At 61.5% G+C, this 23,898-nt stretch overlaps 1 protein-coding gene across 9 annotated transcripts in view; it reads left to right on the forward strand.

Moving 5' to 3' along the window:
• HDAC7 (histone deacetylase 7) overlaps positions 1–22,817 on the forward strand; it is an 89,350-nt gene extending 66,533 nt beyond the window's left edge. For 7 of the 9 annotated variants that reach the window (XM_074807547.1, XM_074807548.1, XM_074807551.1 and 4 more), the window contains 24 exons: positions 5,370–5,566; positions 7,175–7,265; positions 9,237–9,348; positions 9,840–9,955; positions 10,127–10,249; positions 10,935–11,044; positions 11,471–11,587; positions 11,794–11,992; positions 12,866–13,074; positions 13,353–13,562; positions 14,621–14,846; positions 15,432–15,565; positions 16,163–16,283; positions 16,528–16,577; positions 17,708–17,815; positions 17,976–18,031; positions 18,267–18,354; positions 18,601–18,720; positions 19,710–19,807; positions 19,902–20,020; positions 20,192–20,325; positions 20,435–20,519; positions 21,171–21,309; positions 21,914–22,817. In XM_074807547.1, the coding sequence (XP_074663648.1) occupies positions 5,370–5,566; positions 7,175–7,265; positions 9,237–9,348; positions 9,840–9,955; positions 10,127–10,249; positions 10,935–11,044; positions 11,471–11,587; positions 11,794–11,992; positions 12,866–13,074; positions 13,353–13,562; positions 14,621–14,846; positions 15,432–15,565; positions 16,163–16,283; positions 16,528–16,577; positions 17,708–17,815; positions 17,976–18,031; positions 18,267–18,354; positions 18,601–18,720; positions 19,710–19,807; positions 19,902–20,020; positions 20,192–20,325; positions 20,435–20,519; positions 21,171–21,309; positions 21,914–21,959 (3,008 nt within the window). In that variant the 3' untranslated portion in view covers positions 21,960–22,817. Of the gene's footprint in view, positions 1–3,182; positions 3,738–5,369; positions 5,567–7,174; positions 7,266–9,236; positions 9,349–9,839; positions 9,956–10,126; positions 10,250–10,934; positions 11,045–11,470; positions 11,588–11,793; positions 11,993–12,865; positions 13,075–13,352; positions 13,563–14,620; positions 14,847–15,431; positions 15,566–16,162; positions 16,284–16,527; positions 16,578–17,707; positions 17,816–17,975; positions 18,032–18,266; positions 18,355–18,600; positions 18,721–19,709; positions 19,808–19,901; positions 20,021–20,191; positions 20,326–20,434; positions 20,520–21,170; positions 21,310–21,913 lie in introns of those variants that run through there. The other 2 variants (XM_074807553.1, XM_074807550.1) reach the window with 2 other exon arrangements.
• The last annotated feature ends 1,081 nt before the right edge of the window (positions 22,818–23,898 follow it).

Below are 23,898 nucleotides of genomic sequence, written 5' to 3' on the forward strand. Positions count from 1 at the left end.
AAAAAAAAAAAAAAAGCCCAAACTGCCTTTAACTGCTGCTCAGCCTCAGACAAAGCTCTTCGCCTTGTGCGATCGCCTCGCTGGCACTCGGCGGGGCTGTGCCGCGCCGCAGAGCCCGGCAGGCTGCCCTCATGGCAGGCAGGGCTGAAGGCAGGGCTGCGCGGAAAGGCGTAGCTCGGATGCGACTGGTTTGCTCCTTAAGAATCTGCCTGCCCTGGTTTGTTTGCTTCTTGCTTTATTTCCCTCTTATATAAGTGCAGCTCTTTGCTGACGGCTGATCTTGCCTCTTTAAAAAAGTCAGGAAATGCCAAAGCAAAGATTTCTGCGCTGCTTTTTTTTGGGGACGGTGGCTGTCTGTCTGAGAGCAGCAGCGTGACCAGGGATTTCCACTTTGGGGAGACGCAAGCGCCGGATTGCCACCGCCAGCCTGGGAAAGTCGCTGCCACCAGATCCCACCCTGGCCAAAAGCTTAGCAGGAGCCCGAGAGGCTCTCGATTGTCGAGTGGGGAGCCCGTCGCCGGCTGCACAAGCTCCGTGTCTCTCCCCACCTCGCCGCAGGGCCCTCGGAGCGCTTCGGCTCTTCTCCCCGCGCCGCGCCGTGCCGGCAGCCTGGAAAATGCTGGTAACCGGGGCCGGGTTGTTGAGCACAGAGCCTGCATTCACGCTCGCACCGCCGAAGGCTTTCCCAGGGCACGCTGGGGAGAGACTCCGCACCGAAGCTCCTCTGGCCGTGTTGCAATCTCCCCTTCCCGCGGAGGAAGGGTGGAGCTGCAGCCGCTGTTCCCTGCCCAGGTGCGGAGCGGTTTGTGCAATGGGCTCGGCAGCCCCAGGCGCTCGCCCCCGCGCCCCGCGACCGCGGCGCGGTTCGCCTCGGCTTCCTCCCGGCGCGCTGGCGTAGCGGCGTGTTTTCCTCCCGCTGACCTGGCTGGGCAAGGTGACCCAGAAAAACAACCGCTCAGTGCCACAGTGACGGGACGTCCCCAGTGCTGCTGTTTTAGTGCCAGGCCCCGTGGTGCGAGCGGGGACAAGGCAGCAAGCGATCCCCACGGCCACCTTCGCCTCCCACCCGCGGGAGGGGCTGGTGCTGCCTTGCTTCGTGCCCCAAATACCTCCTGGGTTGCTTGAGCTGAGCAGATAAACTTTGTAATTCGTGCTTACTCAGCAGAAGCGGGAGGAGAGGGAGAAGGCATCGTGTCTTTGCAAAGAGGCTGAGTTTTGGTGTGTGTTAACGGCAAGGTTATTTGCAAAGCCATTTGCCCTGCGCGTGCTGCTGCTGGTGACGTGGTGGCTGCTGAGCCCCTGCCACCCCCAGCACTCGTGTGAAGACGAGCTCAGCACCAGCGCCGGCCTTCCCGTGCGAATGTTCCTGCGAACTAAAAATAATTCGCAAAAATGTTGGCAGCCGGACATCCAGCCGGGAGAGGAGCCTGTCCCAGAAACCTTCCGCCTCTTCCCTGGGTGGGTGCTCCCAGCTCGCTGCTCCCTGCCCCGGCTCTGGGCCTCGCTCCTGGCTGTGCGGGTGAGGAAGATGATGGATTCGGCCCCCTGAGGCTGCACAGGGCCAGCGGAGCGTCCCGCTCTCAGCCCGTGCGTCCCGATCCCAGCCCCTCCACGGCCACGTGTCGTGGTGCTGGTGGCTTACAGGGGTCTGCTGGGAAGCGGCAGGACTCGGGCCGCGTTGAGGAGAGGGGCAGACCCCCCAGGAGCCATCGTGGGGCCGTGCTTTTGGCCTTCTTTGGATGAGGGGAAGAGGAGGAGCTGCTCGCCTGGCTGCCTGCCCCCTGAATCATGTGTGAGCATCGGAGGCTGCCGGGGAGGGGAGTTGTTTACTGTAACTCTTGGCAGAGGTCCCGGCATGAAACCCCAAATGAATTCAAGCTGCAGCGGGAGGTCATGGCTGAAGCAAACAGCTCCCAGGGCAGGAAGGGCTTTGCAAAGGGGGTCCAGAGCTGCTGGAGCCCGGGCTGGAGCAGGAGGGACACGGGGCAGCCCCGGGGAGCTGCCACACGCAGGCGCCACATGCCGGAGGGGTCCCAGCACGGGGATGGTGGCCCAGGCTCCTGCCCAGGAGCTGGGCTGCACTCCCAGCGCTGCTACCCCCGGCCGCTCCTCGTCCCTCGCCACCCTGGCACTCGGCTCCTAAAGCGTCGTGTTCCTAAGCTCTGGAAAACCGCCCTGGGTTTTGTGGCTTTAGTCCGGGCCGGCCAGGTGCGAAGCTGGGACGCCCATGTCACCCTGGGGCACTTCAGGCCACTCTGTGCTCCCACGGTGCCTTTTTTTTCATCCCATCCTCCTTCTCTCCCACCTCCTGAAAATTTTGCTAAAACATCCCCAGCTGAGCAGGGCCCGGTGTAGCGGGGCGCTCCCTGCGCCAGCGATGTGCGGAGCTGGGGGCCGGGGCGGGAGGAGGGTCTGCGCAGCCTCCGCCGGCGGCTCGTCCCTGGCTCTGGTGCCTCTTGGCCGTGGGGATGCTCGACAGCCTTTTTCCTGGCTCTGGGTGAGTGGTGAGGAGTTGTTTTTCTGGCTGCTGGCCGCTGGCCTGCCCGTCCTCCCTCTCCCCCAGCACACGTGTTCCCTCCCACTTCTCCTCTTCCGCTGCTTCGGAGTTTGTTTTTAAAAAGACTACAACAAATGAGGTAGAGAGATTCCCAGAGACCCCGCCAGTGCCTTCCCCCTCGGCTCTGTGCCACCGTCCACGTCTCCCCCTCCATCCCTGGAGGTGCCTGTAGTAGCCCTTCCTTTACTGTGGTTGCCCCCAAGACCTGCTCACCCCTTTCTGCCCCGGGAAGGTGCTGGTCGGGCCATGCCGAGCCTGAGGATGCTGCTGATGGGCAGGTGGGAGCTCTCCAGGGGCATTTTTAGCATCACAAGCGGAGAAAGGCCCCAACAGTTCTTCTCCAGATGCCGTCAGCTCTGAGGACAGAGGCTGTGGCTTGGTGTGCTGGTCCCTTCTTCCTCATGCCCCTCCTTTCCCCTCTGAATGGTGATTCTTCACGGAAGCAGCCCCTGAAAAGCGTCTCCGAGCTGAACCCGACGCCGCAATCCCCCAGCAGCCCCCCTGCGTTTCCCAGCTCCTGCCCCTTCGCGGGGTACAGCGGGACAGTGACATTTGGCTGGGGGGGCAGCGGGGTGGCCAAGCTTCAGCAAGTTCCTGCAGATAGAACAGCGTCACGTGGCAGGGATTTGGCTTGGCTGGGAGCTGTCAGAAGTCCCCGTTTCCCATCCTGAGATTTGCTCGTTACAGTCTGTCCTTGTCTGGCTGCCAGCAGCCCGGCACATCGGGTAGCACTACGCATGCCGGGCCGCTGCCTCCCTCCAGCCTTCCTCCCGCGGAGCATCGCCGAGGGGCTCAGCCAGCGCCCGTCCCTCCGGCATCCTCCTCCTCACCAGGAGATGGGAATACATGTGAGCTGAGAAGCAGGAGGTGACAGCCCGGCTTATCGCTTGCATCCTTCAAAATCGCTGACATTTGGCAAGATCTGAGGCCCTTTGGGGGTTGCTGAAGCTGGGAGGTTTCTGGAGCGGCAGGCAGGTACGGCCTCCCAGGGCGCCGGCACCGCGCCACGAGGAGACAGAACCGAGCGCTGCGGCCTCTCGGGCAGCGCTGGGATGAATTGTCGGCGCCGTGGAGGACATCAGCCTTTTCGGGAGCCCTGCCTGGCTTCCCGCAGGTGTGGAAGGGCATGTGGTACGCGAAACAAAGGGCTGAGAGAAGACGAGGGATCTTCTTGCTCAGGGTAACTTCGCTTGGCCTCTTGTTTACTCGTCAAAATGCAGCTGAAACGCGCTCGTCTGCTTTTGCTGTGCCTGACCCCCAAAGGGGGCTGCGGGGCTCCTCCTGCCCATCTCGTGGCATCACCCCACGTCCAGCCCCGAGGCCCTGGTGATAACGGGGCAGATTTGCTCAGTGGCTTTCAGGCTGCGGCTGTTAGTCTTCCTCAACCTCCGTATCATGCTGGTTACGGTGGGGCAGGCAGGGTGTAGCAATTAGAGCCAATTAGCCAGAGACAAATTAAATCTCAGGCAGTTATCAGCGAGAGGGAGAGAGAAGGGAGTAAACCCTGTGATGGGCTTTCCTGGGAACATCATCGGGTCCTTCTCCGACATGGGCTGAGATCGGGGACGTTTCTGCCCTGGAGAATTGAGCTGGTGCAGAGATGTGTTTGCCCTCGCCCAGAGGGACTTTTCCCTGCCCGGGCCATGCAGGAAAACCAGAGCTGGCCCCGTTTCAGCAGGGCCGTGCACCCCGTGGTCTGCAGGATGTGCGCCTGCCGTTATTAATAGTCCCTGTGCCCTCCTTGGGTGAGCACAGTCGTGCTCCTTCGCCTTGCAGGGAGGCACAGGCTGGGGCGGGACTTCGCCGTGTTTTCCCCCGGGCAGAGCTGTGTAAAAGCTGCGTTACGGGGCAGGAGCCTGCAGAGATTTCTCATGCAATATTGCAGTCATCAGCACAAGCTCCCTGATGCCGTTGAGGCTGAGGTTTGAACAGCACAGGGTGTGGTTCTCTGTCTATAAAATAACGTTTGTATTTTTGTTTTTAATTCAAACTGCGTTTGGGAAACAATTAGCTCTCAGGCTGCAGTGGCCTTGGCCCTGCGTCCTGCAAGAACATCCCCCTTGCAGTGTCTTTTAATGCTGAATTTCCCACCCACCCACCTCTTTCCAGCTTCCCCCATGCTGCGACGCCCATGGTGAAGCGTGAAGCTGCAATGGCCGTGGCTGCGTTTGGGTTTGTGGGATGCCATGGGCCCGTCGGGGCTGTCCGTGCACCCTTTGGTTGCCGTCGTGCTCGCTCATCCCCTCGCTGCCTGCTCGCTGCCTGCTCTCTCGGCAGAGCTGCGGGCGGCCACCTGGCTGGGCAGCTCTTCTGCAGGTTCACCTGCTGTTTGTCACAGCTGGAGGCCACCAGCTCTGCTCTGCACTGGCCTGTGGCACCTACAGGATAATTTAAGCAAAGCTTTAGGAGCTGGTCGGTGAAAACCCCCTGTTGCAGTGGCTGCTCCAACACTCTAATTGGGACTATTTTAGGGGTTCCCACGAGGATGGAGGATTCGCCACGCGGGGAGGCTGTGCATCCAGGCAGGGCAGGAGCGTCTTAAGTTTGCAAAGCAATTCTCAGCTGTGGTGTCAAGGCGAGATGCCTGCAGCACCTTGGAGACTCTCCAGAAGTGTATAATTTACAGGAGTTTTTGCCCAGGGGATGGAGGAGGCTTTTGCAGGCAGTCGATGGTGTGTGGCAAACCCTTCTCGATGGCAGGGCATGTTCCTCGCAGCGCATTGGGATGTACCCGGGCTCCATCCTGACCTACCTGACAGGGTGCTCTGAGCCGAACAGGGACTGAGCTGTGCCCCACTTTGTGTCTCAACAGCTGCTGTGAACCCGTGCACCTCCCCACGGGTGCCCCAGACCGCCCCCATGGACCTGCGCATCGGGCAGCGCGTCGTCAAGCCCAGCTCTGACACCACTTTGCTGGCCCTGAAGCACACGCAGCAGCTGCAGCACCAGCTCTTCCTCGCCAGCCTGCACCACCAGCAAGTGGAGCAGCTCGCTCACCAACACGTGAGGGTACGGGCACTCTGGGGTGCAGGGGGGGACCCGCACCCGCTTTCGGTAGCGGCTGGGTAAGAACCGGGCACTTTGACAAATTAATTTTGCCCCCAAAGCTCAGGGTGCCGTGTGCGGCTGCCAGCGGTGTCCTGCATCGGGGCAGGCTTTGCCCGAGCTCCCGCCTCTGGCAGGGATTAAGAGGAATAAACTGGAAATCCCAACCCCAAAATAACCTTCCCAGGTGAATTCCTTCTTTCCCCTGAGCTGGAGAGCCTGTAGCACTTTTTAGCCAGCCCAGAGACCTCTCTGACGCAAGGAGGCCGGTTAGGGAGTCAGGTGGGGGGTTTCGTGACTCGCTTTCAGGCCAAATCTCCGTCCTGCCAAGGCCAGCGGGAGGGCTGGGGCCTCCTGGGATGTGTGAAGCAGGGAAATGTTTTCAGCCGCATACCATGTGTGCTGAGCGAGGAGCCAGAGCGACTGGACAGGATGCCTGGTGTCTGTGATCTGCCACTCCGCTTGGCCACCGCTGTTTCTCTGCCCCAAAGGCACGGCTTACTCACTTTACAAGCTAATTTACTTTTCTGGGAAGTCTTCACTGAAATTCTCTAGTGTCACCCGGAATAGCACCCCTGCCTGGCACAGCTTCTGCTGCCAGACTCTGCATTGTCACAGAATTACAGCAAGATTTAGCTTGGATGGTTCCTCGGAGGCCCCCGCCAAGAGCAGGGGTAGGGCAGGTTGTGGAGAACCACGTCCAGGGGGCTGTGACGGTCGCCCAGCACAGGGATCCCCGGTCCCGGGGCTGCACCATGCTCGTGGCAGGACTCGGTTCCATACATCCAGCTGGGATTTCCCTGTCCCGTTGCTGCTCCTCCTGTTGCTGCACTCCCTGGGGGACCCTGGCTCCATCTGTTCTACAACCCGCTTTAGGCAGAGGAAGACGCGGTTGTACCCCCTCGCCTCGGGACTAAACAAGCCCAATCCCATCACACGTCCCGCGTGCTCTGCCCCTGAGCTCCCACCCTGCTCTCAGTGCGTGGCGTGGGCTTACTGGTCCCATTAACCTTGTCTGGAAGCCCTGGGGGAATCACTGAGGTGTTCTGGGAGAGGCTGAGCATCAGCTTGGTCCATACAAGGAGACTTTGAGATACTGGTGCTGAGACATTTGTGCTCCCTGTGAGATGGGATCATCTCTGCAAACCTCAGCTCTGGAAAACACCGAGATCCACACTTTTAAGACCAGTATAATAGTTTTTTTCTTTTTTCCCCTTTTTAGTCAACTATGATTTTCATTTTTTTTTGTATTACAACACGCCCTAGCTACAGATATGTCAAAACACCGTGAAAGGCAGCAAGTTGAAACAGACTGGTTTGAGTTTTACAATGTCCCTGGGGAGAGTGTCTCTGGAGACAAAGATGTGTCCGGTTTGCTGTGATGAAACAACTTAACAGGTTCTTGTCAGCCAGGGCTGCCCATCAGGTTTCCAAAAATGACATAATGGACTGTTTCAGACGTGCTCCATCACCGTGTCGTAGTGCCTTGGGCTTGGGGAGGGGGTTTGGGGGTTCGGTCTGCGCTGGGCGAGCCTGGGGTCTCCTGGTCCTGATGTCCCTCTCCTCTCGCAGGTGACCATGGAGTCTCCACACCGTGAAGTCGAGCCTGGGCAACAGGAGCAGGAGCTGCGGCAGATCCTCAACAAGGACAAGAGCAAGCGAAGTAAGAGCCTCCGCGTGTCCGCTGGCACCGGGCGCCACGGCTCCGCCAGGGGACTCGGCTGACAGAGGGAGGGAGATCAGAGTGGCTTTTAGAAGGGGACTCAGCAGCAGGTTCTGCCCTTACCCAGACCAAGCTCTGCCTTCTCTGGGTCTAAAGGCGTGTGGTGGCCCCCGCGCCGCGGAGCAGCTCCGTGCTGTGCATCAAACAGCCGCGCTCGGTGCCTGCCTGCGGCCAAGAGAGCGACTTGGTGTCCGCACGGAAGTCTCATCCTGAGCAGCCAGCAGCAGTGCCAGCGAGTTGCACTTAGCAGCTGGCAAGAGATTTTTTTTTTAGCCCTGGCCTGGCTGGTGTTTGTCGTTCACAATGCCAACCAGGTGGTCACGACCCATCTCCACGCTACCGTTGTGTCGTGCCCTCCAGCCCCTGCAGCTGACGGTGCTTGTGACCGCGCTGGGCAGGGCCTGAATTTGCCTCTTGAACTTGCCAGCCCCCAGCTGGAGCACCCGTGGCAGTGGGGAGAGCTTAATGGGTCCCCCCATGCTGGGCAGAAAGGTTTGCAAACCCCGTCTGGCTGCGATCTCCCTGCGCCATCTAGTGCCAGTCGCCGCAGGGAGCTCGCAGGGAGCTCGCAGGGAGCTCGCTCTGAGCTTTGGGGTGGGCAGAGCCCTGCACCACCCCCCAAAGATGCAGCTGCAGTGTTCGTCGGACGCACTGCGTCCATCCCAGTGTCCGTCAGCCTGCTGTCCACCCGTCTGTCCAGCCTGAGCTGTGTCGGGCTGCTGATATTTTCCCTCAGCTCTGCCGCGCTTCCTGGGGTCGATGGGGCTGATTTGCAGTGCTGAGAACACAGCGCCTGCCCTTCCCGTGCCATTCCTGAGCACGCAGCGCCCGCAGACCTGGTCAGCTCAGCATGGCTGAGCGTGACTGACGGCCTCTTCATGCAATCTGGGAGTTAATCATGCAAATTAATCACGGAACTTGTGGTCGGAGGTGCTGAACGCTGGCCCGGAAGCGTGAAGCATCCCTGGTGTAACCACAGAACGTTCCTGCTGGAACAGACGATGGGGACACGGCCTGAAATGGGTGGGAGGATGGGAACGGGCCCACGTCCGAGGTGGGGAACCGCACGGGAGGCTCCCGGCAGCTGGGGACTGGCAGCCACAGCACCCTGCCGTGGTCAATCCTCTGCGGGGGGGCTGTTTCAGCCGGGCACTGAATGTGGGTCGCTGCCGTGGTGTTTGCCAGCGGGCCGTGGTAAGTCTCAGGCTCATCTGGAAGAGCACAGCTCCTTCGAGAGATTCGGGAGCCTCAAAGCTGTCCCCTGAACTCTGTGGAGATGCTCTTTTTCTTGCTGTCCTCGTTGGGGGCAGAGCGTGGCTGTGGGGGGCGCTGAGGTGCAGGACCGGCAGAGCTGTGTGGCGTGTAACACGGGCTCAAAGAGCCCCGGGGCAACGGTGTCTCTGGAGAGGCTTCAGAAGGATCCCATGCACCCGTGGGAGTTTTGTCACTGCTTTACAAGCCGCGCTGTGCTTTCATGGCCTCTTTATTCTGTGGGTGTCAGCTTATACCTGCTCTCTCTGGCTCAGATGAAGCAGGCAGATCCGCAGCTGAGACTCGCCTCTGGCGATGCTCTGCCTCTCACCAGCCGCGCTCTGGATGCTCAGCGAGGCACAGGCAAAAAAATAGGGCTCCTGAGATGACGTGGGAGAGCTGAGGGTGGGACAGGGATCCTTCCCTGACCACCTGGGAAACTCCGGTGGTCCCAGCTGACCTTTCTCTCCCTGAGCCAACCTTGACCAGCATCAAGGAGGTTTGTCTGTGTCTGTGTGGTTGTTGGAGCTCTCCGGCCACCCTGGCACCACTTGTGCAGGCACGGGGGAGCTGTGGCGCTGTGCTCGTGTCTGCAGGGATCCTCTCAAGTGCTCTGTGTTGGCTCTCAGCCCCGTGTGGTCACTGCTGGTCTTTCTGCAGGTGCTGTGGCCAGCACAGTGGTGAAGCAGAAGCTGGCTGAGGTCATCCTGAAGAAGCAGCAGGCAGCTTTGGAGAGGACCAGCAACCCCAACCCTTCAGCCATGCCGTACAGGTAAAGCAAGGGCATCCTCCGGCCTGCCCTGAGCAGGACATCTGCTCAGAACCCAGAAAATGTGGCTCTTTATCTTGGGCAAGATCTTGCCGGTATCTTCTGCTTCCTGGTCTTTAGAGATATTGTTTCACTAATGTCTGTTGGGGTGAGGTAGCTTGGTTCTCTGTGAAGTGCTTGCAGGAGGGGATGATGCTCCCACATTGTTTTCCTTGACCTTGTTGGGCTTTGATGGCTTGTCCCACTCCTGACCCAAAAAGTAGTTAGGCTTCTTGTCTTCTGTCCCAAGACAAGGCAAAACCAGCAGCTGGAACCCTTCTATAGGTGCTTGTGGCAGTGGACAGGACAAGCCTTTCTGGCCACTGGCAGAAGAGTTAACACATGCCCAGGAGAGGCAATGGCCCATGGGCCACCCTTGCGTTGGAGGGCACCGTGTGGGTGGCACGTGGCAGCCAACTAGGAACAGTCTCTGATGAGGCGGCTTCTCCCCGCAGGTCTCTGGAGCCTCTGGATCCTGAGGGCCCTTCCCCTCCTGTGCTCAGCACCTTCCTGCCCCCCGTCCCCAGCACTTCTCTTGACCCTCCAGAGCATTTTCCGCTCCGGAAGACAGGTAAGGCCTTGGGGATAACGCCAACTCCCTCCCACTGCAACACCCTCACAGCCCGCTTGCCGGGGATGGCTGGAGCTGAGAATTGGGGTGCCCTGGCCCTGGGGAGCCAGCCCAGCTTTGCCCCCATCAGCAGCGGGGCCGGGACTAACCAAACGCCTTGTCTGCTCGCAGCGTCTGAGCCCAACCTGAAGGTGCGTTGCAAGCCCAGGAAGTGCCTTGACCGACGCAAGAACCCCCTGACGCGGAAGGAGAGCGCTCCCCCCTCGCTGAAGAGGCGGCCGCCCGAGGCCATCGGTGAGAGCTTCGCCTGGACCCCGAGACCTCGGGGCTTTGGGGAGACCTTGGGGCCGGGCTGGAGCAGCTACGGCCTGCCGGGGATCCTGGGCCGTGTCTCTGGGGCTTGGCACATTATCGGTGCCCTCTCGGGGCACAGCCCACGGAGGGAGCTCTGCTGTGGTGCTGCAGGGATAGATGAGCCAGGAGGGGGTGTTGCTGCAGCTGTACCCAGCTGCTTTCCTTTCCTAAGTGTTAGCTTTGGCTTCCAAAGCCTCATTTTGATGGTCCAAAGGCTCAGTTGTAGTTTGCAGTGCCTCCTTTCTAGAGTCCAAAGCCGTGTTGTTACTCTCCATCCCCTCATTTTCAGGCTCCAAAGAGGCATTTTTAGGATCCGGCCAGGCATTTAGAGGGTTCAAGCTGTATCTTGAATGTCCAAACCCTCCTTTATGTAGCCCAAACCCTTTCTGTAGGGCCCAAAGCCTCATTCTACAAGGCTGGAAGGGTCCAAGGCCCAGAGGAAACATGGCTGGTCAGCATTCCTGACCCGCTGGCAGCATCTCCACTGCGCCAAAGGGAGATTTGACCTTGGGAGGGTGGTGGGCGGCTGTCGGAGGGAGGGAGGGCTATGAAGGGCTGGGGCAGGGGCTCTGCAGCCCTTCTCTGGGTGCTTGTGCCCATAGCCCCGTTTCTCTGCCCCGTGCAGACTCCTCCCCGAGCAGTAGCAGCACCCCCGTGTCCGGCTGCAGCTCTCCCAACGACAGTCTCCCCGCTGAGCACGGAGCCCTCCCCGCTGCCTCCAGCATGGCCCATGAGGTGAGTTACGGCAGCCTCGTGGCCACATCTCTTGTCGTTGGGGCTTCCTGGCCCCAGGGTCAGGCACCCTGATCTCCTGCTGCCGTCCTAGGCTCAGGCGAAGGTAACAGCCCCCCGAGGGACCCCAGCCCTGAACCCCACTGCCCAGGAGCTGCCCTCAGCCCTGCTCTCCCCGCACGGCAGGACCCTCTGCCCAGCCCAGCGCTGCTCCTGACACGCTCCCCTCCTTTGCAGTGTGTGTTTCTTGTCTCCTGGTGGATGTGCTGTACCCACAGGTCCCCAATGCCCCTTGCCCTGGCCCCAGGTGTCCCCCCCGGCCAGCTAGGGCTCAGCCACCCTCTTCTGCTGCCCGTGCCAGAGCTGCATGTCCCACACTGAGCTCTGCTGCTGCTGGAGCAGGAGACTAATGAATTGTGTTTGGTGCAGACGCCCCTGGCCCAGCGCCTGATGATGCAGGAGAGCTCCCTGGCCCAGTTTGCCCTGTCGAGTACAGCCTCCCTTCCGGCCATCACACTGGGATTGCCGGCTACCACTAGCGCCAGGGTAGGTAGCCAGGTTCTAGGTAGCCCTAGAACTGGGCAGAGGGTCCCCAAGGTGGGCAGGAGAAGCCCTTTCCTTTGGGCCTGGGGTTCCTGGGGTAACACCAGGCGTCGTGTGCTGGCTCTGAGTACTCTCAGGTGCTGCCTGTGGGCATGGTGGGGACATGCCATCCCCTCCTCGTGCTGACCCAGTCCCCCTCCTCCCCGCAGGGAGAGGCAGATCGCCGCCCCCTCTCCAGCCTGGCACACCGGGTGCCCGTGCTGAACGGACCCGTCCTCGCGGGCACGCACTCGCCCATGTTCATACCGGCTGGCTTGGAGCAGCACGAGGCTGGGAGCCCCTTATCCCCTCGGCTCCAGCCCGTCATCATCCTCGAGCCCTCAGTCACCCACACTCCGCTAGTGGCGGGTAAGTGTCGAGCTCGGGGACAGGCACCGAGGCTGTGTCAGCACCGGAGGGCTCAGCGCGGAGCGTCGCTTGGGGCAGGCAGGTGTTCTGGGTGCCAGGAAAGCCCAGTGGCCTTGATTTTGCCATTACTGTCCCATGAGCTGGGGCTGAGGGAACAGGAGATGGTGAGCCTGGTTCTGGCTGGCCAGCGAGCACGTCCTTGCCACACGCCACAGCCCCGACAGTGCGGAGAGAGCCGTAGCTTTGGCTCTTCCCTCCAGCTGCCCCTTGCCCTGCCTGAGCTGGGCTGGCGTGGAGCTGTTCACCGTTCCCGCAGCCTGGAAGCCGCCCTCCGTGGGGTCTTTCTTGCCTCTTCCTGGGCTCTTGTCCCAGCAGCTTTCACTACAGACCCTGTGTTGAGCCGGGCAGCGCAGAGCCCTTGTCTGCCTCTAGCTGCCTTATTTCCCACAGCCCCTCTAGGGAATCCCCTCTGGCTGTTGCAGAAAGAGAAGCGGCTCTTTTGTGCTGCTCCCGGGCTCCATCTCTCCCTGCCCTCTGATACCTGCAGTGAAGGAAGCTTCTCCCACTGAGGATGAAGCTGAGGAGGGGACAGAGGGGATTGAGTTCAGCCAGATCCTGTCCCCAGAGCGCTGGGGGCTGTGTGATGCCAAAGCAATGGGGACAGAAGGAGGGGAGCCATAAAGGCACAGCCCATCTGTCCTGGCCTACCAGATACTGTGCTCCAGGGCAGGGTTTTTAGGGCTGTCTGGGGCTGGTCTGCGTGGGTGCAGACAGCCCTGCTGCTTGCCGCAGTGTGGACTGACAGCTCTGCAGGGTGTCGCGTCTGCCCAGCGCACGAGGCCACCCCTCACCTCTCCTTCCTCTGCCCTCCAGTGCCAGGTCTGGGAACGGTCCCCTTCTCCTTCGCCCCCTCGCTCATCTCTGCAGAGCGGCTGTCGCTCCCAGGCCACCATAAACCGCTGGGCAGGACCCGCTCGGAGCCCCTGCCCCAGAACCCCAAGGCCATCCAGCAGCAACTGGTGTACCAGCAGCATCACACCCAGTTCCTGGAGAGACTCAAGCAGCAGACGCACCTGGGCAAGGTCAGTGACAGCAGCGCAGCCTGGGCGGGCAGGAGGCAGTGGGAGAGGTGCTGGGAGGGTGCAGGATGCGTCCCTGTGAGCGCCACATGTCCAGGGCACGCGAGATGCTGCCATGCCCGGGCTCATAGCAGCAAGCTGAGGGTACCTGCTCAGCTTCCTTGGCTCCCACATCCACTGTGCTCCTGCCTCGAGTTGCCCTGCCACACCCCGGGACCTTCTCGGCCTCGGCCTGTCCCCTGCCACCTCCCTGTGCTCACTGGTGACCCCTCCGGCTGCAGCGCATGGCGAAATCCAGCGAAAAGCCCCGTCTGCGGCAGATCCCCTCCTCGGAGGACATGGAGGCCGAGGGGACGCTCCCGGAGGCCGGGACTGAGAGCAGCGACCCGGCCAGGGCACGTGTGGAGCCCCCACGGCCGGGGAGCGGCGTGAAGGAGCCCGAGAGGACGCAGAAGATGATGCAGCCTCAAGAGGAGCTTGTCCTACAGCAGGTACACGAGGGCTGGCGGGGATGAGAGAGCCCTGGGGAGGGGCTGAAGCAGCCCTTGCCCTCCTGGGCACACGAGCCCACAGACAGAAGCCACAGTGCCTTCCCCAGCTGCCCCAAGCTGCGCGGAGCCCTCGGCGTGGTTTGGAACCGTCATAACAGGCTGAGGAGCGGGTGGAAGAGGTGGAGTTCCTCGCCTGCTCCCTCTCTCCTATTGTGGTTTCATTGCTTTGAGCAGTAGTCCCGGACAGGCAGCATGCAGAGATCCCTGCTCTGCAATTTGGAGCGATTCTTCTTTTCATCCCTTGGCATCTCCCATTTGAGGCTTTGCACAAACCCAGCAAAGCTGGCAGCTTCCCAAGCCCGGGAGGATTCAGATCAGCCCCCGAGAGCCACCTCGTGACGGGTCCTGCATGGGTTGAGCCACCAGCACCGTGTCTGTCCCATCCTGCAGCCCGGGGTACTTGGCTGGGACAGGGACGAGAGCTGAGGCCACCCTGGGTGTCAACAAGGCCGGGCATCGTCCGCAGGTCGCTGGGCACCGTCCTCCAAATTTCTGGGCACCATCCTTCAAATTTCTGGGCACCATTCTTCAAATTTCTGGGCACCATCCTTCAAATTTCTGGGCACTGTCCTTCAAATTTCTGGGCACCATCCTTCAAATTTCTGGGCACCATCCTGCAGGTCTCTGGGCACCATCCTTCAAATTTCTGGGCACCATCCTGCAGGTCTCTGGGCACCATCCTCCAAATTTCTGGGCACCATCCTTCAAATTTCTGGGCACCATCCTCCAAATTTCTGGGCACCATCCTGCAGGTCTCTGGGCACCGTCCCCGGGTTGCTGCGCCTTGCAGCAGGGCCGCCCAGCGCTGCGGGGCTGCACCAGCAGAGAGCAGCAGATGCTACGTGACGTGTCCCAGCTCCTGCAAACCAGCTCCGAGCCCCCCAGCTGTTGGTATCCAGCCCCCGGGAGGGTGCCCAGGGCAGGGCTCCCTTCCCTGTGCCGGGTGCTGCTGCTCTCTCCGCTCCGGAGCCGCGCTCACCGCCGCCTCTCTCCGTCAGGCCTATCTCTGGGATTCCTACCAGCGCGCGCAGCAGCAGCTCCTCAAGCGACAGCCCTTGGCCGACTCCCCCATGGTCCCCACCATCCATGCGGGGCACAGGCCCCTCTCCAGGGCCCAGTCGTCTCCTGCCACCGCCACGGTCTCCCTTCCCGCCCAGGATACGGCCTCCAAGACGCTCTCCCTGCCCGTGCAGGAGCAGCCAGCCAAGCCACACTTCACCACAGGTACGGCCTGGCCCCTCTGCGGGGCTGATCCCGGCTGGAGCAGCCACAGGGGCTGGGGACAAGAGCTGGGGATGCCCAGGCACAGCTTAGCATCAGTCCTGGGCACTCCCAGGCTCATAAATCACAGAATCACAGAATCATCTCGGTTGGAAAAGACCTTGAAGATCCTCCAGTCCAACCATGAACCTCACACTGACAGTTCTCAACTCCACCAGATCCCTCAGTGCTGGGTCAACCCAAATAAATGCTTGGGAGTGCTCTGGCTGGCTGCAAAATAGAGCAGAGCAAGCCACGAGGGGCCCCTTCTCCTTATCTGAGGTGGCTTTTCCAAGCAGGACTTTCCCTTCTGGCCCCTTGACTGCCATCCTGGTCCAGCAGCGCTGGCAAGATTCAGCTGTCTTGCATACCCAGGGCAGGATTTGCTTTGAGCATGTTGGGACAGAGGCTCCCGTGGTTTGAGGGAGGTGTTTCAGTCAAACTAAATAGTTATGGGCGTTCAGGGTCTCGGCCAGCCCCTGAAAAGGAGCTGAATTAGGGTCAGCACTGTCGAGGTGGGACAGGCCAGTCTCTCCTTGTGCGTTGCAGGGCTGGTTTACGACTCGGTGATGCTCAAACACCAGTGCTCCTGTGGCGACAACAGCAACCACCCGGAGCACGCGGGCAGGATCCAGAGCATCTGGTCCCGTCTGCAGGAGCGGGGGCTGCGCAGCCAGTGCGAGGTGAGCACAAGCGGCGGGGCAGGAGATGCTGGGACGAGCCGATCTCCTGCTAATGCTGCCTTAGGGTAGCCTGCTCCCATCTCCATCCCTTTTGCTCCCAGATCTTCTCAGCCTCTTTGAGGGCTTGGACTTGTCCGTTGCTGGCAGTGCCGAGCTGGAACGTGCTGATCTGCCCGTCTCCAGCTTGGTGTGGCAGCAGCAGTCTGCTCTGCTGGAATATGGGTGTAGGGAGAGGTGTGACCCCTACCGAGACAGGGTTTTGCCAGCTCTGGGAACATCAGTGTCAGTTCCAGTCTGTTAGAAACCCTGCCCTGGCCTAGCAGGGTCTGCACAAGGCTCTGCAGTTGTAGGAAGGCGGTGCTGGTATTTCCTGCCTGCTCCCTGCCTGCTCCTTTGCAGGCAAATTTGCAGAGGGGTGCTCAAGTTCAAATCCAGCGCCAGAAGCGCGGTGCTCAGCCCTGCAGCTGTGTCCCCAGCCGCGGTGGCACGAGGTGTGGCCGTGCTGGGGCAGCAGGACGTGCCACCTCCACCCTCGGTGGTGGCAGAGCCTCTGTGTCCTACCTGGGGCGGCTCGGTCACAGCCCCTGTCTGTCACAGTGTCTGCGGGGACGCAAGGCCACCCTGGAAGAGCTGCAGTGTGTCCACAGCGAGCGCCACGTCTTCCTCTACGGCACCAACCCCCTCAACCGCCTCAAACTGGACAACGGGAAGCTGGCGGGTGAGTCCACATCCACAGCCGTGCCCTCGCCGGCTGCCCGCCCCTGCCCGCACACCCGCGGGGCGTCTGGGGGCACCCTCAGGTGTGGGGACTGCGCCAAGCAGCTTCCCGGGGAGCTGCTCCTAATTCTGGCCGAGCAGCCAGGCCAAACCTCCCTCCTTGGTGGCCCTGTGCCGTGCGCCCCGTCCCCCACCGCTCCCCAGTTCCTCAGCTCTGAAGTCCTTGCTGTCCCCTCTCTCCGCAGGGATCCTGTCGCAGCGGATGTTCGTCATGCTGCCCTGCGGAGGGGTGGGGGTGAGTGCTCGATCTCTGCTCTGGCCGCTTTCGGATGGGGTTTTTCCCTTCTTCTGTCCCCAGCGAGGGCCTTCTCATGGGCTTGAGGGGAGAGGGAGCTCCCGAAGCCGTTGGGCAGCCTCAGGTGGGAGCGCTCCGTCTGTGGGCAAGGTGTCATTGTGTCAGAGCTTGCCCTCCCCATCCTTGGGATGCTCCCAAGCATCCCACCCTTGAAAGGGGGATCCTTTACACCTCCTCACTCCAGGAAACCCAGCAGCCAAGAGCCCTTCAGAGCTATTTCACAGAGCCCGGGGCGTTAGAAGCAAGCGAGCTGGTGGGACGGCGGGGGGAAGCCACAAGCCATGCTCTCCGCTGAGGGGGGGAGCGGTGTCACGGGGGCAGCAGCTCGCCGCTTCTCTCCAGACGCTCCTGCGGCCTCTCCTCTCACAGCTTGCCGTCCTGGTTTCTCTCCGTTCATTGCGTTCTCCTCTCTTCCTCTCTCCCCTGTCTCTGTCCTTCTCTCTCTCTTTCAGGAAGGGCCTCACTCCGTGCCTTCCTGCTGCCTCTTCTGGTTCTTCTCCTCTCCTTGCCCCCGCTGCTGGGCACCAGCTCTTCTCAGCCCCGTTTGCATCTACTTTCCCCGCTCTGCCTCCCCCCCCCTGCTCTCCTCTCGCCCGCGCCCTGAAGGCGGGGGGGCTGGAGCTGCCCCTCTCCGTGGGCAAAGGGGACCCATTGAGTTGCACACATGGCGTTGATCAGAAGAGACTTGAGTTTTCCGGCTCTGGCTCGGCCCTTGAAGTGATCCTGATCAAACCAAGATGTTTGGTTAAACAATAAAATAAGATAAAGAAGGTAACGAGCGTTTTCTCAGTCACTCCTTCCAGCCCCCGGGTGCGGGGTGAGATGCTCCGTGTGGAGCTCAGCTCGGGGCTGGGGCTGTCGGCAGGCGCAGGAGCTGCCGTCCTGGCCAGGATTGCACCCTTGCCCCGTTGTGTGCGAGGTGGTCCAGCTCCGCAGTGCCCAGCCCTTCAGCCTGGACGGGATTGAACCCCTGGTCCCGAGCAGGGCGGCTGGCAGAGAGCCTGTGTCCCGTGACTGAGAGCTCCTCCACCGGTGCCTTGGCCCCGTCTGACCGCTGCCCTTGCTTCCAGGTGGACAGCGATACCATCTGGAACGAGCTGCATTCCTCCAATGCTGCTCGCTGGGCCGCGGGCAGCGTCACCGAGCTGGCCTTCAAGGTGGCCACCAGGGAGCTGAAGGTAGGCTGGCTTCATGCAGAGCTCCCAGAGCTGTGCGTTGCCCCGTGGCCGGGTAGGAGCGGGGCCGTGGGGTCTCACTGGCGGTCCCTGGGTGCTCCCAGCCTTGTGTGATGCTGGGGGCCAGCAGCTCTGATCCCCTTCGCCTCTGTTTTGTCCCCAGAACGGCTTCGCTGTGGTGCGGCCACCCGGACATCACGCGGATCCTTCCACCGCCATGTAAGGGCCCTTTCCCAAGCCGCAGGGCTTTGGGTTGGCACGTGGGAAGCCCCAAAAAACATCTGCTTGGCTCAAAATCACTGATTGCTCCAGACTAAACTCCCCCGGGACCCATCTGTGTCCAGACTGAAGGGAGAGGGGAGGGAGAGCCCATCCTTTGGGGAGCACGTGAGCCAGGAGGAAAGGGTGCTCAGGAAGGGCCCGAGCGTTAACCAGCTCCAACTCCCTCTTGCAGGGGATTCTGCTTCTTTAACTCGGTGGCCATTGCTGCCAGGCAGCTGCAGCAGAAAGGGAAGCTCAGCAAGATCCTCATTGTGGACTGGGTAAGTCCCTCTGTCCCCCAGCGCATCCCTGCTCCTCCCCAGGACATCCCCAGGAGCGGGTGTCTGCTCTGGGTTGGAGCTGGAGCAGAGAACAGCAAAACCTTTGGGACTGGCTGCCAGGAGCGTAGCTGGGAACCCCCCGGTGTGCCAGGATGGGGGATCCCAGAGCTTTTAGCTCCATGAGACTGTTGGGCCACCCTGAAGGCTGAAAAAAAGAGCGTCCTCCCAATCCCTCTCTCCCTGCAGGATGTTCACCACGGCAACGGGACTCAGCAGATCTTCTACAGAGACCCCGACGTTCTCTACATCTCTTTGCATCGTCACGACGACGGCAACTTCTTCCCCGGTAGCGGGGCTGCTGATGAGGTAAAAAGCCCCGAGAGGCTGCGAGGTCGGTGCAGCTCTGCCCGGGGACGGCAGCGCTGGTGCCCAAGGTGACAGCCAGGAGAACGGGGCGCTGGTGTAATTCTGTGTTGGTGCCTTGCGGGCTCGTTTCCCATCGCTGCCTGATCCTGCCTGCTTCACCCCGCTGCCTGCAGAGCTGAGGCTTCACCCCAGCCTGCAGCCAGCAGCATGGGGACAGTGTCTGATGGCTGCAAGGCTCTGGGAAATGTCAGGAAAATGCACTGCGGCTTCTTTGGGCAGTTTTGCAAACCCAGCCAGCTCCCACGGGTGTCCAGAACACCCAGCCCTGCCTCCCCGGAGCTATCCAGCACTGCCCCAGCGTCCCTGCGGGCCACAGAATCACAGAGTCATTCAGGTTGGAAAAGCCCCTCGGGATCATCGAGTCCAACCCTCAGCCCGACTCTGCAAAGTTCTCCCCTACCCCACATCCCCCCACAGCTCATCCAAACGGCCCTTAAACCCCCCCAGGGGTGGGGACTCCACCCGCTCCCTGGGCAGCCTGTTCCACTCTCTGACCACTCTGGCGGGGAAACATTTTTCCCTCCTGTCCAGCCTGACCCTCCCCTGTTGCCGTTCCCTCTCGTTCTGTCACTAATTCCCTGGGAGCAGAGACCAGCCCCAACCTCTCCACAACGTCCTTTCAGGGAGCTGCAGAGAGTGATGAGGTCTCCCCTCCCCTTCTCCTCCTCACACTGAACAGCCCCAGCTCCTTCCATCGCTCCTCACAGGATTTATTCTCCAGGCCCTTCCCCAGCCTCGTTGCCCTCCTCTGCCCTCGCTCCAGCCCCTCGAGATCTCTCTGGGATTGAGGTGCCCAAAACTGGACACAACCCTCCAGGTGTGGCCTCACCAGTGCAGAGCACAGGGGGACTGTCACCTCCCTGCTTCTGCTGGCCACACTGTTTCTAATACACATCCAGGCCTTCACCCCTGTCCTTGCTCTCTCGCAGGTTGGTGCTGGCCCTGGCGAGGGATTTAACGTCAACATAGCCTGGACTGGAGGGCTCGACCCCCCCATGGGTGACCCTGAGTATCTGGCTGCGTTCAGGTACTGCTCCTTGTGTTCCTGCTCACCTCCTCTTCCCCTCCATGTCAGGCTGACCCAGCACTTAACGCCTCTTACTTGTTTTTTCCCCATGCAGGACGGTGGTGATGCCAATTGCACACGAATTCTCCCCCGACGTGGTGCTGGTGTCGGCCGGCTTTGACGCAGCTGATGGCCACCCGCCGCCCCTGGGCGGCTACAAAGTCTCTGCTAAATGTGAGGAGGTGGAAGCGGCGCCGCAGGCTCGGGGCGGGTGGTTCCCGCTGCCCACCCAGGCTGGGGAACAGCGGAGGGGTGGCAGCTCTCCAGGGGAAGATCTTTGGGGTTGTACAGCCCCGGCATCTCAGGCAGGGAGGCTGACAACCCCCCCTCGGGCTTCTCCTCCAGGCTTTGGCTACATGACAAAGCAGCTGATGAGCCTGGCTGGCGGAGCCATCGTCCTCGTGCTAGAAGGTGGCCATGACCTTACAGCCATCTGCGATGCGTCCGAGGCCTGTGTCTCAGCCCTGCTGGGCAACGAGGTGAGAGCTGGGGGCCAGCGGGTCGGGGCTGGGGGGGTGCACTGGTGCTGCGAGCCGAGCCCTGCGCACAGCTCCCTCCCATTCACCCCCTCGTGTGTTCATTTGGCAGCTGGACCCTCTCCCAGAAGAAAGCATGAGGCAGAAACCAAACCCCAACGCTGTGCGCTCCTTGGAAACAGTGATCCAGGTCCAGAGTGAGTGTCCCAGGGCCAGGGGCTTGGCTGGTTAATGAGAAGGGCCGGGAGTGGGCATTTCCTCCCCTCTAGCAAACCCCATGACCTCCAAAGACACACTGGGCATAAAAAACTCCAGTGGAGTCCTTCATCATCATCCCAGAATCATCCGGGTTGGAAAAGCCCTTGAAGCTCCTCCAGCCCCACCATGAACCTCCCCCTGACCGTTCCCAACTCCACCAGATCCCTCAGCGCTGGCTCAACCCGACTCTTCAACCCCTCCAGGGATGGGGACTCCCCCCCTGCCCTGGGCAGCCCATTCCAACGCCCAACAGCCCCTTCTGCAAAGAAATCCTTCCTAAGAGCCAGTCTGACCCTGCCCTGGCGCAGCTTGAGGCCATTCCCTCTTGGCCTGCCGCTGGGTCCTTGGCTCAAGAGACTCCTCCCCCCTCTCTGCACCCTCCTTTCAGGGAGTTGCAGAGGGCCAGGAGGTCTCCCCTCAGCCTCCTTTTCTCCAGACTAAACCCCCCTCAGTTCCCTCAGCTGTTCCTCATGTGCTCCAGACCCTCCTCGTGGCAGGGGGATGCCCCGTGTGTGAATTCACTGCAAGGGGACCCCAGAGACCTGGGGCACCCCCGTCCTGGCACCTCCTGATTTTTGCTTCTCCCACAGGTAAATACTGGGTGGCCGTGCAGCGCTTCGCCTCCAAGCTGGGCTGCTCCTTCCTGGAGGCTCAGCACCACGAGGCAGAAGAGGTGGAGACGGTCACAGCCTTGGCCTCCCTCTCGGTGGCCGTGATGGTGGAGAAGAGGTGATGCTCTGAATGGATCCCAGGAGATGTGGGTGCCTCTCCCTGCGTGCCTGGCTCCCGACCTCGGTGTCGCGGCAGGGAGAGGCCGTGTCCACCAGCCAGATGAGCTGCCGGGAGCTCAGGACGGTGCTGGTGTGGGAGAGAGAAATTACAACCATCCTCCCCACCGAGAGCCCGGGGTCTGCGACCCTCAAATCCTGGCAGATCTGCCCTCAGGTGGCGGGGGTGGATGGGGGGGTGAGGTCCTGCATCTGCATGGTCAGGACCTGACCTGGCTTCTGGGAGATTCGGGGCTGGGCTCTTCCCAAACAAGATGAAAATGAGACCAAATCCTCCTCCCTTCCCTGGAGGCTGGAGGGGTGGGGGTGCACCACCTCCTTTCGGCAGGGTCCCCACCTGCCCAGCACCTTTCCTCACCCTCACCAGGACTCAGCTGGAGCCTCTGTGGGTCTCCGTGGAGCAGGAAGCTCCAGCTGGCAAGCTGGGAGGCTTGTTGGCTAGCTCCAGGAGCTGGACTTGCCAGAAGGCCCCTCGACGCTGGGAGGGATGCGTTGTGTCACACGGGTCTCCTCCTTGTCTCAGGTGTCGTATTTCTCCGTTTCAGGCCACAGGACGAGCCGATGGAGGAAGAGGAGCCCATGAACCAGTGATGAGCGGTGACGTTCTCTGCTCCCCTGCTTCCAGGATGTGACTGGACTCTCCTGAGCCCAGCGCTCGCTCTTCACTCCTGGCTTCCCGTTTGCCACATCATCCTCACTCCCCGAGTCACGGTCCTGAAACGGCCCGGCCCTTTGGCTGCTGCCTCCGTGGGTCTCCCAGAAAGGATGTTCCTGCAGCCACCTGGAAGATGTCCTCCTGCTCGGGACCGATGGAGAACCACGAACTCCCTCTGCACGGCGTGGCCTTGCAAACCTCGACCGTGCCTGCGATCAGTCCCCAACCTTCGGGCCCTGAAGCCCCTCTGGGGTTGTGCGAGAGGCCTCCACCCCTCAGGAGCAGACCTGCCCTTCTCCTGGGACCTTCCTCACCCTTGGGGAAGGGGGTGGGTGTTGGGGTGGATGTTGTGGCCGTGCTGCGGGTGGTTAGAGCCACCCTCGGGACTGCACCCAGAGCTCCTCCCCGGCCGGGCAGCGATGCCTTTTGAGAATCAACCCCGTGTTTTGCTCGGGAGGGACAGACTCTGTGTCGTCCCACGAAGGCTTCCTGGCTCCCCCTTGCTAGGGCACAAGGTGACCGTGACACGGGCTCTGAGCTCGTTCTGCGCAGAAGGGTCTGGATGGCTGTGGGTGACGTCCCGATGCCCCACGGCTGGGGAAGAGCAAGGGCTGGAGTGGCTGCAGTGCCCGGGATTGCGCCCGTGGGTCCTCCTAACCACTAACCAGAGCGTCAACCTCTGGTGCCGGGGCTCTGATTTGCACTATATACAATTGCCGTGTGCTAATGTGAACCTTACGTACTCTTCTTTCCATGGGAATTTCGGGAACAAACACCTCTTCGTGTGGACTTGAGCCCTTTCTGGCGCCCGCTGACCTGACGATCTGTATCCTGTAAGCCTGAAAGTGGGGCCAGCCCACCTCTCTTCCAGTCACCCCCCCTGCAGCTGCACCCCCAGCCCACCCCCAGCACCCCGTTGGGCTCCTCCAGCCGCCGTCAGATCAAGTCCCGTTGCCCTCAGCTCGGTGCTCAGCTCCCCCAGGGCTGTCCCAAGCCCCGGCACTGCAGCGCCCGGCTCTGTCCAGGCTGTTTTGGGGTGACAGAGGCAGTGTCAGACCCCCCCCAAAATGAGGCGTCCATCTAGAGCTGCCGCATCTCGGACTGCAGCAGGGCCCCCCGGGTGGCTCCTCACCCTCCCAGAGCCTTCCCCTCGTCCTCCCCCCGTGTCCCGGGGGTTGTCCCCCAAGGATGGGTCCCCCCCTCGGGTGTCGGGGTGCTGGGGTGCAGCGGGGGGCTGGGGCCGAGGGGATGGACGGGATCCTGAGACCTGGCTGAGCTCGGGAGGCGGCCAGGTCCGTCTGCAGGCACAGGGAGGAGATTTTGTAAAAAAAAAAAAAAATAACAAGGAGAAAAGGAAAAAAAAAAAAAAAAAAGGACCTTGGAAGAATAAAACATTTCTGTGTCTCAGACTGCCCAGAGCTGGGTCCAGCAGCGCCGGCCGGGGGCACGGGGGAGGGTGTGAGTTCCCCTAGTGACAGCAGACCGTGGCACTGCCCCTGCACCCCCCCCCCGAGGGCTGCCTCCTGGCTGCTGGGGGACAGCTTGGGCAGGAAGGGGTTAAAAAGCACCCCAAAACCTTTCTGTGTGGTCTCCAGAGCCTGGCCATTGCAGATGCTGTCCCTCCACCCTCCGGGCCCCCTCACCAAGGTGGGCTGGGGGGGGGGGGTGGGAAGGACCTGCTGCTTCTCCAGCCTTGGGGCACTTCGTGTCTGGTGTCCCCAAGCCGAGGCTGGTGCTGCCACCCCCCATCCCCTTCCCAGTGCCAACCAGTGCGGCCCCTCCGCTCCCCCCTGTCCCCCCAGGCTGGGCACCCTGCAGCCCCCGGCCCTGACTCCTCCGGTGCCGCCACCTCCCCCTCCGCCGGCCTCAGTTTCC

The sequence above is a fragment of the Strix aluco genome, chromosome 27 (assembly GCF_031877795.1).
Source record: "Strix aluco isolate bStrAlu1 chromosome 27, bStrAlu1.hap1, whole genome shotgun sequence".
In the NCBI taxonomy this organism is placed as follows: domain Eukaryota; kingdom Metazoa; phylum Chordata; class Aves; order Strigiformes; family Strigidae; genus Strix; species Strix aluco.